Source organism: Thermobia domestica, chromosome 10 (genome assembly GCF_964235325.1).
Source record: "Thermobia domestica chromosome 10, izTheDome1.hap1.1, whole genome shotgun sequence".
NCBI lineage: Eukaryota > Metazoa > Arthropoda > Insecta > Zygentoma > Lepismatidae > Thermobia > Thermobia domestica.
In genome coordinates, this window is record NC_137463.1 from 228,465,266 (window position 1) to 228,485,916 (window position 20,651).

A 20,651-nucleotide genomic window follows, 5' to 3' on the forward strand; every position below is an offset into this window, starting at 1 on the left:
AAACCTCACGCTGGCACGAGCTCTAACTCACTCTTGCCTGTTTTGAAATATCATCGATCATGAAACGATGATCCTCGCTGATTTTGAGGCAGATTTGTTCGATGTTTTCGTCATTTCGAAATGATGAAGAGCACCCAGAACGAGCATGATCTTCAACACTCATCTCACCACACTTAAAGCGCCCAAACAACTCAAAAAATTGTGTGCGGTTCATAGTATCCTTCTTGAAAGCCTGTTGAAGCACTTGGTAAGTTTTCGTTTCCGATTTTCCAAGTAGGAACCAAACACACTCCTTGTTCCTTTGAATCTGCCATAACGATTTCGAAGGCGGCAAACGAGAACAGTTGAGAAAAACAATAATACGATCAAACGTTAACCTCCTACGCAGACGCCGCTTGGCCAACTGATCTGGGAAAGTCTCTACTAGACCCACCTAGCAGAACTCTCTACTACGCCTAGGAATGGCAGCGCTCTTTCAATCCGGTTTCTTTTGGATCCCCCCTCGTAAACTGTAATTAAACATTCTTCGGTCTAGTAACGGTTTTTCAAGGAACATTTGAACTTCCTCGTCCTACATTATTTAGAAGTATGGAGTAATATAAATCCGAGTTACGGGCTTTCCAGATTGAAAAATCCCTTCATCATGTCATAAGCTTAGCAGCTACACACATACGAAGGAATTTTTGATGTTTTAAAATTGTTTGTGTTATGATTAATACAAGGATGTGAAGGTAAGATATCTTTGTTATTTTTAAGTATGCTTATATATTTTAGTATTTTACAACATTTTAATTTCTTCCGACCAAGTCATAGGGCCTAGACTCGACTCGCTAAAGAAAATGACAGCTCCATAGACCATATGAGATGATTATACAAAAACCTACAACTTTAAAGGATTATTTTCTGTTAGTGAGGTACTTAGTATCTGCTCATTATCGGATGCATTACTATGGTTGTTATGTTGCGTGTCGTTAGAGTAATACAGCATAGTTTAATTGATGTATTATAGGGTTCTTCTTAGTCCAGCCAGATGAACGACACAATAATATCTTTTGAAGAATCATGCCTCCTAAATGTGTCTTTCAGCCAGATAAACTAAATTATTTTGAAACATTTGGTGGAATAATGAAGTCCAAAAGCAATCTTTGAGTACCAATAATACACACATTCAAGATAGTCTTCAACCACCGAACATAAACTTCAGACAGATTTAGGCACATCACTTCGTGAAAGAAGAAAATCCTGAAGACAACATATCATGTTTGTTGCTTACTCAAGAGTCAAACTCTACCGATCACTTTGAGGCTCCAGGTCTCTTCCACCTTATCATCACAAGGATTTATATCACTCATATGTTTATCATAATTTCATCTTCAGCGATTTCTTTTACCATTACTACATCAGAGCCCACATTGGCATATTTTGAATATCACATATACGCTAAAAGACGAAATTTTCATTTGTTGTACTAAAAATTCGAAATAATGAAATGATTAGCATACACAGGAAAACAATACGCAATAAAAAATAGATAAAATATGAATTAATATAGCATAAAATAATGACGAAAACCATTCGTAACTATTAAATTTCAACACCTTGTTCAGTTGAAAACAATACAATAGATGTTTTGTTAATTTGTTAAAATGTTAACTAAGTTCAAGTATCTACTAATGAAAACTATAGTGCACATATTCATAGAAAAAGTGACTTACTTTGTGCATCCATGTTTGTTACCTTATTTATATATTTCTTTCCTCGCAGGGAACATCCTCAGCACCAGTTTTATTGCTGCACCACCAGATCCTTACTTTTATACCTCTTATTGTAGTTTTAGCTTTCTTTAAACAACAATTTGCATCGAGTTATCCGTGAGCTTAATTTCGGCTTGTAAATACCTGATTACTGTCCTGTATTTAACAATCCACTGGCCGTTTTTATGAAAAAACTAATGTTCTAATTAATAACTTGTGTGAAATTCCACAATATATCTTTTAATTTGTTTTAGTGTTCTTTGTAAGAAAAATAAAATTAGAATACGAAATGTAAAGTATGGATCCGTTGACGCAGTAATAAAACTGCTGCTAACGACGTTCCCATCGAAGGGAAAAATATATACATAAAATAACCAACATTTTTCGTAAGTTCTCTAAGATTTCTTCTTAAATAATAATACCATTAATAGTGTCTGAAATTCGATATATGGATACGTTATGGTGATTTCAGTTAATAAAATAAAATGTATTTAAGATCATTAATTGTTAATTTATATATGAATAGTAGTTTCCCCAATAACAGCTGAATACTTCAATTAAATAACATAATACCAAAGAACATAATAAAGAGACAGTAAGTAATCTGTAGACTTACCCGAAATGACCCTGAGAATCCCCCTAAAAATGCACCAAGCCGAAACGCATCCCGATGCAATAATGTCTTTGGTATTAGTCTTGGATTTCTGACAAACTTCTTCATTCCTAGAAGGAGCTTAAGGCACACCTGAAGCCCATAACCAATGGAGAAGAGTTTTAACGTACCCTGTAAAATCAAGACATTGCATTTATCATTCTCTGTAACCACATTCTCAAAGTAATATTCTGGCAAAAATGATTTTCCCGATTTATTCACCTCAAAATTGTTGTACATTTTAGACTTTCATGCTACGTGTGGCGAAAAGGAAGACACCCAAAGCAAGGTAATATAAATAATTAAGTCCTTATGACACAACCTGAGATCGAACTTGGATGATTCAGAGGTAAGTATGACTTGCAGCAGCCTGAAATAATTCTAATTTCTTTGCAAAATTCCCCTTGATTGTGTACAAAACGAATTAAAATCCTCTAGCTACATCTTTAAAAAAGAGACTAACTTTTTAGGTTACACTAACAAATACAAAAAATTCTAGATATTTTACGGAAATTATTAATTTACTAATAACAATGCAATATGACTTATTTCCTTTCTGTAACGCTTACGTATACGTATTAATCAAATGTGAAATATTCCTTACCTGTGATACATAATATAGACAGCTAAATGGATGTGGGCAAGTAATATGTCGTCCTTGACTTTTAACAGCCATTATAATTTTCTGATACTTTCTCAATGCTACTGAAAGAATCCCAAACATACTTCCAGTTGACTGTCTTACTCGCCGCTCTCTTTCTCTACGTTCACTACTAGATTGTTGAACATTCTGGGATGGAAGATCCTCTCGATTCTCAGCATACTCCTTTTCTTCAAATGGCCCAACGATGAATCTGATTATAACAAAACGGAAGATACTGAAATTGCCTTACGACAATTCTCTTTAAAGATAAATGGCACCAGAAACACCTTCATACTGGAATATTTGAAGCTTGAATTTAATACCTATGTAATTTCATAAAACCAGATTCTTCTTCCAAGGTTCAGTTTCGAACAAGTTAGTTCAATGCAACGTTTTAATGAAATGAAATGAAATGGAATCTTTAAGTTTTACGTCCCGTGGTTATGCCGGCTAGGCTAAAGGAGACTGTGATCATGAGAAATAAATGAAAATGGTGGAATGAAGAAAGTGGGAAGAAACAGGAAAACCCACGCAAACGGTCTTTGTCCACCACAAAGCTCACTTGGCACGAGCTGGAATCGAACCAAGGACCCCATGCACGAAAGGTGAACGCTCTACCGCTGAGCTACTGCGGCCTCTTACGTTTTACTTAAAGAAGCCTAGTACATGAGACGAAATAACTTGTTATTGAAGGATTGATATAAACAAACAAACAAAATGTGAAGAAGACAATTTAAGAGAGTTCTGACGTATATATTTCGAATTTTTTTTTTTTTTACTTTATCAGTATTATCAACAGGCTCTCTCAGAGAGATTCAGTGATATCCCTTAACCAATAATTTTATATTTATTACCTACGTAATCTACGTATAATGTACATTATACACGAAGTGCCACTGAATTAAGGATTCCTTAGTAGTAAAGTATGGTTGCATTTTTGGACTTGCTAACGACTGTCATACTACGAGACACAGGCTCAATAACTGGTTCGCAGGTATAGGCTGCTAAACGTCTTCGATAACCTACCATAAATCAGTTAAAACCACCGGTGATGGATATGCCTGCGCCCCTTTTTCAGACTATCCCAAAGTGGTTCAATTCGATTAAAGACCAGGCTTCAAGGTGGCCATTTCAGAAGTGTAATGCTCCTCAAAGCAGATGGTAGCCAACCGGGATGTGACACGAGAAGCTGTCCTACTACCACTTCACTTTTACCCGGATGTCAAAAAAAGAATGAAGGGATGTAAGGATCGCTCAGCATTTCTAGGTACTTCAATGCAGTGGGTTGCCTGGTACATGCACCAAAGATTCCAAACACTGCTACAAGGTAACACCTTAGTTATCGCGGAACCCCCATGGCTTTGTAGTTTCAATCTGGCACGCTGGATCAGAAATTGAGCCATATTCATAGCCAATAGCATAATGCTGCTGGAATCGAGGGTTATCACTCCATGCTACTCTCTTTTAACTGTTCATGGTCCAGTTACTACGTTCTGTGGCTCATGGAATGCGTTGGGCGCGGTGGCGTACAGTGGGAAGTTGTACTATGGGGGTTGTCAGCTTCTGAAGCCCATACTATGAAGCGATCACTGCACATAGAGTAGGGTTGCACAGTTCGTCTACTGACTATCCGACTGGACCCTCATTCAGTTGAGTGATTACCTTGGCTACGGTTTGGTGGCACCGCTTTGCACTCGACATTTATTCGATTAATCTTCTTTTCAACGCTGACTGTGTACTTTCACCATACTCCTGACACTGTGGAATGAATGAATACCATTTCTCGTCAGATTTCTGATAATGAATGTCCTCTGCGACGAGCGCTTATTATTTGTTCTCTATCAAAGGCGTCTATATCGCACGTTTTACCCATTCTGTCACTTTTATCAATTGTTTCGAGAGATTTACTTTGAAGTTGTATGTTAGTTTCTGTACGTGCACAAATATGAGTTAGTAGCATTACAACATGTGAAATACGCGGTCTATCTCTAATTCAGTGTATTTTTTACATATAGATTACTGAAATCTATGAATGACTAAATACACCCACCATTGTTCTTCTGCGAATTGTAACATATTTTTAAAAAAGTCCGCATCGTTAATGAAGTGAAATGAAATTTTACATTTGTATATGTATCTGCCAGTCTCTCTTTTGTAAGATGAATCTGATTTTATGAAGCATATCTTGTGTTTCCTTTCAGGCTATCCACTGCGGGCTGTTGCTTGGGGTTGGAATCGGCAAATTCAGCCCAACTTTCAATATACAAGTGTAACTACCATTAAAATTTGAAGTTTAAGAATTACACTTCTATTGTTCGAGGAGACACTGATCAAGAGCAAGAGAGTAAATTCCCTTGTTCCTACTCTGTATGGCACCACCAATATTACTTGAAATTTTTATGGTTAAGTTAAGAATAAAAGTGGAAATTTTAAATAAAAACTAGTGTTTACGGTCGGGTATAAATAGGGAATATCTGAATAAGTCTGGGACTAATGATGATACTGTTTACTGGTGACATGAAAGTTGGATGTCTCTCAGGAGCTGATTTAAGAAAAGAATGTCGCACAGTGGCCACGATGATCACATGACCTTAACCGCATAGTTAACCTGGAAAAGCTTTGAAATATTGATGTCTACTGTAAAAAAATCCTACACCTGGGTTACATCAGGAACAGAACAACCATTGCAATGGTTGCTCCGGATTCTCACATCTCTAAGAAAATTCAAAGAAACATTGTTAACGTTTTATGAAGTAGATGTAGTGAGAATGGTGGCGGGCATGTGGAGTAGTTTCTCCATTAATATAACGTTCTGTTCATTATTTTCCATCATTTTTTTTTTTTTTTTTTTTTTAATAATTATTAGTATACGTTCAAAATTTTTCCAATATAAATTGACACCAAAGTTTCGAATGCGTCCTACCAATAAAAGTAACCAATAGTTCTAGATATGCCAACGTTGAAATTCCAAAACTTGCAAATGGCAATCATCATTGGCTGATTTTCAATGTTTTAGAAGTTCTAGTTTTCAAGTTTTCCACATTTCACAGTTTTATCTTTATAATTGTGCTCATTACTAGATTTGATTTCCTATATACCAATAAGTACAAAGAAGGGTGAAAAGTGGTGGATCACTGTTATTCTGATAAGGGACCATTCCGACTTGGTGAATTCAATCGCTTAAAAGATTGCTATCACTGGATTCAGCACCAAAAGAAACAGAGAAAAAGAGTGTGTTTAGTGGCAGACCGTGGGAGATAAATGAGGGCAAAGTGTGAAGATAGAACGCAGAAAATGTCTAGAAATGTCATGTTAATTTTGAAACGAGTAGAAGGATTGAAGTCAAATGTTGGATTTGAGGAATGCATCTGCAGCTGCACTGAATAAGCGTAATGTGAATCATGAGAAACATCTTAAAAGCCGCCATGTTGGAAAGGGATCATATGACATATGGCTCTTGACACACACACCGTCTATTGAAAGCAACAGAGACCAATACAGTTTGAGACCTTTGTAACAGGAGGCGTTCCAAGCTATGGCAATGCATCAATACTGTCGTAAAGGTGACGTGAATGAGGAACTAGAGACCCTGTAGTACGTCCATGAGCACGTTGTATGCACGAGGAGTAGAAAAGATAGAATCGAACATCAAAAAGAACGAAAGGAACATCAAAAAAGATTGTTCGCAACGTGGAACGAAATGAGTAGTAGTTTCACTAGATGACTGCTGACGTGGGGCCTTGCACAAAGACAGTCCCATTCAAGGTTCTGATATATTAATGACCCTTCCCAATAAAACGTGCCGGTTGTAACACTGGTAACTTCTCTCACAACCAGTTACATACAATTGGCAGATAAAACACTGTTCACATTACGCCTACTCAATAGAACTCGACTTGCATTCCTCATATACATTTGACCTCAATCCCTCTGTTCGTTTCAACATTACCATGGCATTTCTAGACTTTTTATGTTCTATCTTCGCACTTTGCCCTCATTTATCTCCCCCCTCCCCCCCCCCGCCTGCACACTGTCTGCCACTAAACACCCTCTTTTTCTCTGTTTCTTTTGGTGCTGAATCCAGTGCTAGCAATCATTTTCACAACTGAATTCACCAAATCGGAATGGTCCCTTGTGAGAAGAAAACCTGCCAGATGATGCTCTCAAAAGGGGAGAAAACGAAATATTGCAGAGGATTACAAATACGTAAATCAATAAAAGCATCAAAAGAAAATAACATTTTTATTAATCGCATATAAAAGTGTTAATATGAAAACCTTAACGTATTGCATGTCTTACTTTCTATTCTGTTATACAGTGTCGTTCGACATAAAATGTAAGTGTGCCATAGAAAATAACTAATGAAGCCCAAGAAAAAAATAAACACACAAGTAGATGCCCATGATACTCTACGAATCCATAAACGATCATTTATGGCAAAAATACGTGGAACAAAGGAAACCACGATAAAGATTACGTATTATTAAACCTGCCAAATATTACGATTTCTACCCATTATTTAGCGAAATATTTTTTTCTCAGTCAATTGATACAATTGATACACCAGATCCTCTGTAGGTGCGAAATCAATAACACACAAAGAGTGGGAAGCAGACTGAGTGGCGTACTGGTTAGCGCATCGGCTCAGTATACCGGAGATCCTGGGTTCGAATACCGGTTCACCAAAAATTGTTGTCAATATATGGATACAGGACTGTCCAAGTACAGCACTAGGCTGTGGTACAAGCCATGTGGTCTGACTGGAGAGCACCGACTTCAGGAGTGAGTGAAAGTGAGACTGTTTTGGAAGCGAACTGGGTGGTGTAGTAGTTAACGCACTGGCACGATATGCCCGAGATCCCGGGTTCGAGTCCCAGTCCAGTCATTCACTATTTCACTCTTTTTGTGTTATTCAGGCTACCACATTTGAAAATTCTGGGTTCCTATTAAATTCCCCGGGGCTGCAACTCACAAAGTATTATGAACAAGTAGCCCATAATATCTCCTTCAACTAGGTTACATGTGATAAGTGTATTGGATCTCAACATTATCTGCAACTCCGTAAGCTATAGTTACATACCTCTTACTTGAAGCAACTATAAGTTGATTGAAGCTGCGTTAACACCAAAAATTACCTTTCTTTCATCGAAAACTGGACCCGAAACAGTGCGTACCGAACAAACGCACACTAACGTTTTGGCTAAACTAGGACATATTTGGGTTCGTCCAGAAAGCAACATAGAGAAATTAATTAATTAATTAAAAAAATAAAGAAAAAAACTGCACAAACAATAATCAAAATACTGCCCTTACCTCAACAAAGCATATACTGAATCCTTGTTATACGGCTGGCTTCTGTAGAGAAAGAGAAGCACGGTCATTGACAACGTAAATATTATCACATCTCCATACGCAACTGGTTTCACCCATCCTCGGTACACTGCCATTCGAAATAACGTTTCGGAAGCCTAGGAAAGGAAGTAAAGTTTCCGTAAGATTTTTTTTTAATTAAAAGGTAACTTGCTACTAACAGTATTTTGCTGCAAAACAACTAAGAAAATAAACAAGTATAATTAATAATGACTAATTATTTTGATTAAAATTTCACAGTTAGCTTGTAGATCGTCAAATAACTTCAAAGTGGTATCGGGTTCGATGATGTCTAGTGCGGGGACTTACCTTGGTTAAAAATCTGAGTAGTGGATCGCATTCCACTTAGTAGCAGGTTCATTTCATACATTCACTGTGGTGAAAAATGACTTTAAACTTCCACCAATCAAAGCAAAATAAATTTGAAATTCTTTTTTTCAAATTCGGGACAAGATACTGTCTTATTACTAGTAAATAATTATAACAAATTTGAATCTTTCGGCTGTCTGCACTATTTTTTCTCAGTACAATAATCCCACTTATATCAATTAACAGTTTCGTAATACATCTCAAAAAGTATAATATAGCTCTATGTCTTATAATATTTTAATAAAATTGCATCTCTCTCATATTTCTATAGTTTAAGCTGAGTTAAATACTGCTGCATGGTGTTTCATTTATAAATCAGAGCCCTGCACGGGCGGGCGCGCCCGGTTCGGCCGGCCCTGCCCGTTTCAAGTAATATCAAACTGGACCAGGCCCTAACCGGGCCGGACACAAATGCTATAGGGCCGAACCGGGCAAATGTATTTCCAGGCCGGCCCGGACACACTGAAAGACGGATCGGAAACTAATATTGTCATCCTTTTTTCTTTAAATGTCCTCCACTACCCCCTCCACTTCCCCTGCCTTTGCCGTGTTCGTACGGTCTTACTGTCACCCTATGTTAATCGTAATGTGTTTGGAAACTGACTCTTTATTCAACACTGAAAAGTACTGTAATACTACTACTATTACTACTTCTACTAGTACTACTACTACTTCTACTATTACTAGTACGACCACTGCTAATACTACTACAACTGCTACGACTTCGCGTCAGAGTTGACATGTCTGGTGGTACCGAATTTACCTTCTAAGTAAAGAAGAAAACGGAGAAATGCTAGCTATTATGGCCGGTCTGCGTTGAATGTGAACCGATGCTTGATCTAGAGGGACAACGGTGGCTCAGTAGGAAAAGCACTCACATCTGGTGCTAGAAGTTGTCGGATCAATCCCTGTTTGTGCTATGTGAGCTTTGTGGTGGACAAGCACCGTGTGCGTGGGAGTTTCCGGGATGGTCCCGCTTCCTCCCACTGTTTTCATTCCACCAATTCATCCCATCATCATCCATACCTAAAGAATGTATGATAAAGTCAAGTACTTGACCTACTAAGTAGAATTTGGTACGCTACCATAAGACCATGGAGGAAAAAACCGTGAACTGGCGTGCTCATAAGATCAGTGCAATTTGTAGTAATGTTCAGTTCAGTTGATTTTAGTTTAGCGTTCCTTTCAGCAGCGAGGCTATATGAGACGTGGACCTACTGATTAACGTGGAATCCGAACCACATGAGCTCCCGCCGGGAATCGAACCCGGGTCTCCAACGCCAAAGGAGCGTATGCTAACCGCTTAGCCACGAAGGAGCTCTGTACTAATGTTCAATTAGCAAGGCAAATACCAAATCGTGTTACATGTTCCTGTATTGTTTATAGTATGATACTACAAATATAACAAAATATAATGATGAAATAAATCACCAAGACGCCAGGGTTCATTAGGTGTTCCTGGAACGGTGGCTCAGCGATTGAGCGTTCACCTCTGGTGGATGGGGTCCCTGGTTCGATCCCAGCTCTCGCCAAATGAACTTTGTGGTGGACAAACACCGTGTGGGGGTTCTCGGCGTTCTCCCGTTTCCTCCCACTTTATTCATTCCACCATTTCATTTATTTTTCATCATCACAGTCTCCTTTAGCCTAGCCGGCATAACTGTGGGACGTAAAACTCAAAGATTTCATCTGCATTGTTTTGTTTTCGTATTACTAGTTATAGCAGTAGTGGTATTCGCTGTCGTATTAGTATAGTAATGAGTGGTAGCAGTAGTAGTAATAGTAATAGTAGTAGCAGTGGCAGCAATAGTGGAATTAGCACTAGCATTCGTAATCGTAATAGTAATAGTAGTATTAGCAGTAGTAGTTGTAGTATTAGTATCACGTACGGTGTAGCAGTTTTACATATCTTCTCTGTTACTCGTAATGAGTGTAGTATAAGACTTTTACGTCCATGAGCTGTATTATTGTATAATAAACATGGCCGGACAGAGCAAGCACAGATAACAAAGAGACAGACAGAATAGGGATATTGAAAACAAGCCTTGGGTAACTTTTCAGACGATTTTCCCATCCGAGAACAAATAGACATTGCAATATTATGACGACACATTTCTCATTTTCCATTGCATACTGAAGGATTGACTTGACTTATCAACTTGGTTGTTCTCAGGCCGGTTACACCCGGCCAGTTTAGGGTCCGGATCGTTTGTGCCCGGCCCGTTCCCTGCCCGACTCGAGCTGGGCACAGAATACAGATTCATTCGGGGCGGGCCTGGGTTTGCAGAGCTCTGTTATAAATACACGTACTGTGTAATAATACACGTATTGTATGTACGTACTGGTCGGTACTCCCTAAATTATATCAGGCAGTCTTAAAAAACTGTTGAGCCTTTTGCGCACGAGGCTGCGTTAGTGTTCCAAATCTCAGAGTAAAGTTGTTCATTCAATAGGAGTGCAGTTCAACAAATTTCTCTCAAGTTCCCATGCTGATTTTCACAACAGCATCCCTTACTTCCTCCATCCCTCTTTTGACCACATTAGCGGGGTTTCAACGTCTGTCTGTTCTTTCGTCCCAATAGTACGGCTAATATGAAACCGATGTCAGGCAATGTAAGAACAAGGAAGCTGGTATTGGGAACAGGGGCACTAACTTAAAAGGAGAGTATTTGAAACTGTTTGTTGTTTATTGAATAAGTTGTTTTATTCATTATAAACATATGGTAAATTAATATTTTACTTGTAGTAAGAAATGCCTAGTTTATTTGTTGAAGCAAAAAACAAAAAAAGTTGACTCAAGCGAGAATCGAACCCGAGACCCATTGCTCATTAGCCGCAGATGCTCCTTGCTGTGTCAGGCCGCCACCTGCGAGTTTTATGCGTCGTACGATATATGCGGTGAGTCGAAAACTTTACGACGCTTTTTCTCCGCTATTTTTGGCTATTGCGCTCTCCTAGTTTGCAATATTAAGACTTTAAATGTGCACTATAACCACGCGAAAATTGGCCCCGAAGTTCATTTACCGAAGTCTGCTTTCCCCTTGTGAAATCGATCAGGTGGTTCAAGAATTATTAACTCACGAACATGGTTACTTTTATTTTTATATATATTTATGCTTGTATATCTTCCCCTCCTCCCGCTTCCCTACGTTGCTCCGTTAAAGTGAAATGAAAAAACCATCTCAGTCATGAACCTCATCCATGTTGAAAATTTGATCAAGATTGGTCGTTTGGTTCAAGAGTTAAGTTTTATTTATTTATTTATATATATATATATATATATATATATATATATATATATATATATATATATATATATATATAATTCCTCCTCCTCACGAATTTCTACACGTGTTTCTTTGTTCATTTGTTAGCAACTGTAGAACGAAATTTGCAGCGACAAGATCTATTTCAATTTCTATGTTGAACTACGATCATAACAGGACGATTTACTAACTTCTATTTTCTCAGCTATTTCGTCAATTGATGATTTTTCTATACAATATCGAGCATTTTCTGAACATTACCGGCATTACGTGACGTTAATGGACGTGTAGGTTTTGCCTCACCTTCGATAGATTTTCTTGCTTTGAATCACTGAAACCATTTAACACTGGGTTCAGCTTATATACTCTTCCTCGTATACTTCCTGCAACATTTTCAAAGTTTCTGTAAATCTCCTGTTTAATTTGAAATAAAATTTAACTAATACATGCTGCTCTTCCAAAATCTTCATCTTCGTAATACCATATCACAAAATCGCCCCAAGTACGAAAAAAAAAAAAAAAAAAAAAAACTTCATTCCAAAACTCACAGTCTCACAATGTCATAAGGCAGGATGATGCAGTTTCCGTTAAAATGCCTGAGAAGAATTTCACTACGCAGTGCTAGCAAGCAGAAAGTCAAGAACAGTTTTGTTGATCGTATTTTTTTAAAGTTCGTTTTCTTCTAGACACACTTCGTATTACTCACTACATAACTCTGTGTGTCCCACTTTTATGTTTTCAACCCTAGGAACACTATCCGTAAGAATAGAACTGAAATTGAATAAACAAATGATTATGATAAAATCTGAATTTAACAGGAAACTTTATGAATTGCTTTTAACACTTACCACATTTGTAACATACAAGGAAAGCAGTCCTCTTCGTGACGGCCTTTCTAATAATATGGAGAAGTAACTTGCCACGAATGCCGGCAAATATGATACACTAAGGAAATTGAATTTTCCATACAACCTCCTGAGAAAAAAAAGGACATTACTGTGATAGACAAGTTAAAGTAACAAATGACATATAACACGTAATTATCGGCCACCACGTTCACCATCTAACCCAACTCGAACACCGTATCTGGGGCTGAATGAAGGATCTGGTATCCCGAGTGAAGTCTAACGCCTACTAGGGAATCATTCAGACGATTAAGAAAATTCGCACTTATCCAAGAAAACAGGAACAAGCTCCAAAGGTATACTTGGTCGCAGGGCCGGATCCAGGATTCTCTGTAGGGGAGGTACACCAATAACTACTTGTACATTTGAATTAAATTTGAATTTTTTAAATGCCTTTAGGCATCTGTGATGTGAATGAGGAATTCCTTTGGAAATGCTACGTGTCTGCTCTCGATAAATTCTTTTCCTTCAACCTTCAGAAAATTTATTTAAACCATTGATTTTGCTAAACTCATTGTTAACTTCTCACATTAGGTAGTTTACATTTACAACGAAGAGGGGTGCACGTGCACCTTTGCACTCCCCTAAATTCGGCCCTGCTAGGTCGTTACTGTGGTATATGGAACAATGTCTTGACGCTAGTGATGGAATCATTGAATACTTTTCTGGAATCACGTCACCTCTCCCATTGTCCCATGGGTGAGTAGAGCCTTTTTCTTGTATCTACTCATAGAGGCAAATCAAAGTTCATCCGAAATTGTTTTACGCTCAAACTAAGAGTTTTTGAATATTTTTATACAGATTCTTTTCACCCAAAATAGTCCATACTATCACCTCCAGAAGTGTTCACTATTGATAGGATGTTAAAGTCTTCATGCTTGTATAATAACGAATAATAACGAGAGGGATTCAAAACACTATGATATCGCGGTATCAGGCCTATTTAAACATTTATCCATACTAAAGCGCGACATAAAAAGGTGCAACTGTCCCAGATGATGATGATATATTTACGAATTCTACTTTATGAGAACTAAAAAGCCTAAACTTAATTAGGATAGTGGTTCACTTGATAAAAATTAGGATTATATAACGAAGTTTAGTAATATTACGACAATTTACTAATCATCAATCTGGGTCCAGAAGCACTCGTATATATATATATATATATATATATATATATATATATATATATATATATATATATTTATAATGGAGTTATAAAAAATATTTTTTAAGAGTCCGACAGATATAGTGGTTGGCAATTCTAAATTATCATGAAACTATGTTTCGAAAGTAGTATGCTTTTATAAGTTTGCACATTAGTTGTGTGCTTTTCTCAGTGTCTTTTCTATTATTAAGTTTTCTGTTTTTTGAAAAGTAAAGTTTATTAATTTAATGAAAGAACTAGAAGCTTAATATATAAAAATCAGTCAACTCGTTCCCGTAGTAACTCCAAGCCACTGCAGCAGATAATTACGACATCGCGATGGTAGGCTAATACTAAAAGTCCAATATGCTAAGGTAAAGTACTGTAATTTTTTTATCATCCTTTAGTATTCGTCCTGAACATTTTCTATGAGGTATTTGAGGCGGAGTCCGAAAATAAGTTTCCCCTAGGAAAGCGAAGAGCATGGGAGAAACAAGACAGCGGTTGCACGTGCAACACAACCAGATACATGTGGGTACCGTTCGCCCACGATCCTGCAGAGGGCGCCTGCGCAAAGCGGAGACGAGTCTCTCAGCCTATGGAAAGAAGGCGCGTTTTGACGTCGTGGTCAAAGGAGGAAGTGCAAGCAGTTGTCCGCTATGAGTGGGCACGTCTTGTATCGGGAGCAGAAATCCATAACCGCTTCGTGAAAGTCTAAGGCCTGATGTGATGTCAAAACAAATGGTGCAGAAATGGTGTCGCCAATTCACTGAGGGCAACGCAAAACCGGATTGCAACTCTTGGGTGGGAGCGGCTTGCCCATCCGCCATAAAGTCCTGATCTCGCAACCAATGACATCCATTTGTTTCCGGCTTTAAAGAATACTCTCGGCAGCAGGCGCTTTGGAAGCAATGCTAAAGTCACAGAAGCTGTTCGACGCTTCTTCCGAATGAAGAGTCCTGAATTTTTCCTGGAAGGGATTTTGAAGCTTATAGAGCGGTATGACAAATGTCTCAATGTATGCGGTACTTCATGTAGAAAAATAAAGGTACGTCTGATCTTTAATGTTACATGCTACTTTTTGTCTTGCATCCCTACCTGTCCTCAGTCGCCTGAGGAAACTTATTTTCGGACTCCCCCTCGTAGATAAGTATATTAATAAACTAGTTGTCTTTTCTACAATGTTATTTTCTTTTCTTTACTTTTATATTTTTAGCCATTAATAACATCTCCATTAGACTAATTAGGAAGAACAAGGTTTGTGCTTTGGGATAAAACAAGGTAAATACAAATACAAGAAATTGCTCTTTTGGCTATGTTCTTACATTAAGTAAAAGAGAAATTTCTTCTATTACAATTAACTTAGTTTTATCCTAAAACACGAAACTATATTTCCGAGGTACTCTGATGAAGAACACTACAAGGTTATTCGGAAATGAACGGATGAAATACAAAATATCTCCATTCAATCCTCTTTCAAATATATTCGAGTAATCGGATTTAAGGAATAAAGACTAATAGAGCGAATGGAATACATATTACTAAATAAAATTAGTACTAACATGTTTTTGTATTCCTAAAGAAATAATGTTCAATATTGCGAATACTTTATCGAGTATTCATTATCAAGAACCGTAGAACATATTCAGCAATACAAGAAACAGTCAAAAAGTTCCCGGAATCTTGCACGTTTTGGCATTTGTGATATAGTCACAATGAATCTTGTACAATACAGTCCTTAGGTTACCTGCTTATGAATTTGACAAGTATTAACATGCCATAACAGGCAGTGTATGAGTAACGTACCTGAACGAAGGAATGTGTGGTAATCAGCTGGTGCAATTTCACAGATTGAAAAACGCGCACACATCAAGTTCATCATGTGCAAATTTTGGAAAATATGTTTCAAAGACTTTGACATCCTTAAAAACAGTTTGGCACCATTGGATGTTCGGCTTTCTCAAAGCAAAAAATGGTCCTTTTCCGTTACGCCAACGCAGAAGACATCAAAACCAACACAACGCCTGAACGTCGGGAAGATACCAAAAGAGGACTTTCGTCGATGTAGTACAAGTGTGTGTGTGTGTGTTCCGAAGATGCAAACTTTGAAGGAGATTATGTACATGAATTATATTGTGGTTATTATATCTTTATTGCCTTATATTCTGGTAATAAAGAGCTACAACAGAATTCGGGGAACTTTTCGACTGACCCTCGTAAGATTTTCAAATGCTTAAAAGCTTCGACTTCTGTGGAAATTTTCAAATTGTAAAAAATGTGACCTATTTTAGTAGCTCTTTGTATCTGGGGGCTACTCTACAAATGCGTCCCTCTCCCCCCTTTTTTTTGTAAGAAATAAGCTTAGTGTAAGTGCACTTAACACCCTTAACACAAACAGTTTTTACTCTTTGCAATTTTTTTATTTTTTGCAAGTAACTACGAGCATTTCTATCCACTTCCTAAGATAATCTTCAGATCCCCGTCAGAAACTGGATAAAAAGATTATATGTACGTTAATTATCTACAGTAATTAGTATGATTTTACCTGTCATATTGTCAGACCCCTTCTGTAGACCCATCAAATTTCTCTTAGGCAAGGGCCTCAGACTCAGTGGTAGAGCGTTCACCTCTGGTGCATGGGGTCCTTGGTTCGATTCCAGCTCACGCCAAGTGACCTTTGTGGTGGACAAACACCGTGTTCGTGGGGTTTCTCCCGTTTCTTCCACTTTCTTCATTCCATTATCTTATTCATTTCTCATCATCAACGCCCCTGTAGTCTAGCCGGCATAACCATGGGACGTAAAACTTGGATGGAAAGATTTCATTTCATTCTATTTTTCTCTTAGGCATCTATGTTAAAATACTCTCTTTACATACAACATACTGCTATTTCTTTTTTCCGACGCCATTAACTATATTACGGCTTAAACTAACTATACAACAACAGAATCAAAGTACTTACCTGATGAAGCATACAAGTAGCATAAAACTAAATCCATTGCATGTTAAAAACAATGTAGATTGAATAATTCCCGATATGGTCGTCTTGATATGCTTCTTTGTAGGATAACGCCCACGCATAAGCAATGCAAGCTAAAAAAGAAAAGAAAAAAGTCAATCTCTTCATTTAAGGTGTTATTCACCGTTCTATTTTAGCAAACTTATATTTCTAAAACTTTTTGAATATTTTATCCCAACAAGTTTTTATTGGACTTTTTTATAAACACACTTAAATGGTAAATTTAAATTTAGAGGGAAAAAGTACAAAATTAAATTAAGAATTCATTTCACACTGAAACAAAACAAGGGAATGAAATGCACATTAACAATAAAACACGAAAAGTATGAGTATTCTGCTATACAAATATCGCCTTACGTTGAAATTAAATGCTAAAAAATAAAATGGGTGTCATTCTGCTGAACATGGAAAGTAAGCATATTACTTCACAATAAAGCAAGATTCCACATTCTAGCGTTATGCTAGATAGCTGTATCATTTGAAATTTAGACACCTTACATTAATATATCAGTCATTCAGCCATTGTAAAATTATTGCGTCTTCGCTTTTATTACTAAATATCATACATTAACTACAAGGATACTTGCTATCCTATTTTAGATATTCATACTTGACTTCATAAATTATGGACTTCTTTCTTTAGGAAATGGACTAAAGTGGAAACACTGTATTTCTTATCTTTTTACATGCCTTACGTGTCAGAGAGCTTAATCGCTCGGATCATGACTAAACACACTACATTAACATGATAATTCAGTTCTTCTGGTATTCTTATAGACTATTGAGCTAGTTTTAGATGGAAGCATTTATCGTAACAGATGTGCAGCCAAAAATCTCGTAAAATATTCTATGGCATAAAGAGTATATGGTTTCTTTACACGGTAGGATTTTGATCATTGGAGAAGAGCGCAATTATGGCTCCGAAACTAAAAACAGATTTCAGTCGCTATTTCTTCTAAAGCCCTTTGTCGCATATGCTTATTATGATACAAAGGACTTTTAACTTTGTAGAAACAAGGATGCTCCTCATATTTGTGTGGGATAATAATAGTATCCCTACTCCAACTCATTTTTCTTCACTACAATTCAATTTTCCCACACAAAACAAAAAGCATGGATATTTGGCACAAAATCTTTTGCTTCCTTCTAACACACCACGGAGCTGCAATTGGACCAGAAATGCTGGGGAAAATGCTACGAAATAGAGTAGGTTCTATCGACAAGAAATGCCATGGTATGGGATATGCTATAGCATTTGGTACTTTACACGGTAGGGACCATTTTTGCTACGAAAATTGCTTCCGTCTAAAACTAGCCTTACTTATACGATTTTTAACATGATTAGGGATGTCAGCGGTAAAATCCCCATATATTTTCATTACTTATGCTCTCCCCATTTGAGATATTAGATAGGTCCTATTTCTGTAAATTTTAAAACTCTTATTTCCGTAAACTGGAATAACACTTTATCTTTTTTTTCAAGGGCTACACTCTCGAACTTCTTAATATTAATAATAAGACAAAACATACTGTGCATATCAGCAAGAAAGAGAAAACAAAGGGTAAACTTGACAATACATGCTCCAGCTGCGTATTGATAAGTAGGACTATTTTAGACGAGTATAGTTTAGTAGAGTAGGGTCGGGTTAACTTAAGATTACGAAAATTTCGACTCATTTAGTTAAAATTAATCGAGTGTAACTTCTCGTGCCTGACTAATTGGACCGGGCACTGTAAAGTTGTCCCAAAAAAACAAGTCACAATGTACATGATGAAACACTAGCGTTGAAAAACAGAATTCATAGTAGATAGAGCAACCCTACTTGTTACCTCTGTTATCTCGATAGTTATATCTGACAGACATACGTCCATGTAGAAAAAAAAAAAATCCATCTGAACACTTTCACTCGAGATGGTGCAGGTCAGAAAAATCTATAATGTATTTGAGAAGAAAGAAAAAACTCACTTTTCTTACCTCGAATGAATCCCTGAGCCGTTGTGGACTGTTATTACCCTGCCACATTGCAAAATAACTGATTACAGATTGATAATATGCGTACAAACTGATGTATTTTCCCTTACGAGTATAAAAACACGTCATGACGTAAGCCCTAAAACCGACTGTGCAAAACTATACATCAACTTGCGCTAGGTGGCCACTACAAGCGAGAATGCTATCTGATTGAGTCAGGGCAGGAGTGCAGCAGTCTGCAGAGACTAGACTTGTCAGTAATGGAGGGTATGAACATAACGAGGATAGTGCACAACACACCATTTCATAAAATTACATAGGTTAAAGCACTTGTGGTAGTTTTATACGCTTTCACGCTAGTAACTCGACACATGTAAACATCTACATCGTGAGGACTATCCAGCTAATATTATATAGTAGTCTTTGATATGCACTCACTTTAATCCTAGTATAGCCCCTGTAATGGTTTGACATTTGTGAGATTACCTTTTACAAATAAAATACTAGCTTTCTACATTGTGCAGAAATGATCCGACAATTAAAATTAATATCCTAGACCATCCTCTTTTATATGAACTCTCATTTTAAAATTACAATTTTTATGATAGACTATTCTGCACCAGTACAGAGATTAATTCATTAATACCAATATCATTTTTTTTTTTTCCATTTTCAAAAATGGACAATCGCATGATTTTAATTCATAAAAGGCTTTGACCTTCGTATGCAATGATTAGGTAATATAGTTACATAGTACACTTAAGACTGGAGTACTTTCAATTTTCAAAAAAATATTTAAATACAATAGCTCACCATATATACTGTAAGATAAATCCTGAAACTTTCAAGAAAAGCACTAACACCTATTCCAGTTGCGGCGTCAGTACATGATTTCGTCCAAGGATGAGCATATTCGAAACACGAAACCGACACACATTGCAGTTTACTGTGTGCCGCCATATTCCTTTCTGCTAGTTTCGGATTTTCACATTCACTTGTTTACAACTCGGAGGCAACCACTTATAACTTCTGCAAATCATTAACCCTATAGTAAGGAAGTGAGATAAGAATCTCAACTATTCTCATGGGTTAGTAATCGTTATGTAACACAACGGTATTACATAAATCCTAAGAATAAATGTAAATAACTACATTTATAATAACTTCAGAACATATACATATAACAATTCAATTAGCTTCTGTTCTATGAAATCACGCAAGATTGTTCTCCGCAGTAGAGCATTCTCATATTACGAGTATCGGAACCGGCACAAAGAGAAAGTTGATCGAAATGTCCCTTCCTGTTTGTCTTGCTTGAAGGCCCCAAGTTCTAGCGATTTCTACTTTGAGTTGTACTGCAGTTCTCGGAGGCGAAAGAAGTAACAACTGCAAGTGTAATTAAACAGATTAGGTATCACCGCTTTAAAAGAAAGGAAAACAAAACGCGCAATGAGAAACGGTACTTCTGATACTTTTAAACTACAGATACAGCCGAAACTCTTTATGCTTTTTATCATTCAGTTTATCATCCCGCTCTCCTTTCTATCTCCT

At 37.1% G+C, this 20,651-nt stretch overlaps 1 protein-coding gene across 3 annotated transcripts in view; it reads right to left on the reverse strand.

Annotated features, from left to right (window-relative positions):
- The window catches only part of LOC145663032 (transmembrane protein 135-like), a 67,180-nt gene extending 46,832 nt beyond the window's left edge, over positions 1 to 20,348 (reverse strand). The window contains exons 1-6 of one of the 3 annotated variants that reach the window (XR_014127140.1): positions 19,914 to 20,346; positions 17,072 to 17,202; positions 12,903 to 13,029; positions 8,363 to 8,517; positions 3,011 to 3,260; positions 2,371 to 2,538 (exon numbers count right to left, since the gene is read on the reverse strand). Coding sequence is in view for 2 of the 3 variants with exons in the window: in XM_081729170.1 (XP_081585296.1) it covers positions 2,371 to 2,538; positions 3,011 to 3,260; positions 8,363 to 8,517; positions 12,903 to 13,029; positions 17,072 to 17,202; positions 19,914 to 20,060 (978 nt within the window). In the remaining variant the exon portion in view is untranslated. Of the gene's footprint in view, positions 1 to 2,370; positions 2,539 to 3,010; positions 3,261 to 8,362; positions 8,518 to 12,902; positions 13,030 to 17,071; positions 17,203 to 19,913 lie in introns of all 3 variants that reach the window. The other 2 variants (XM_081729170.1, XM_081729171.1) reach the window with 2 other exon arrangements.
- Positions 20,349 to 20,651: the final 303 nt, after the last annotated feature.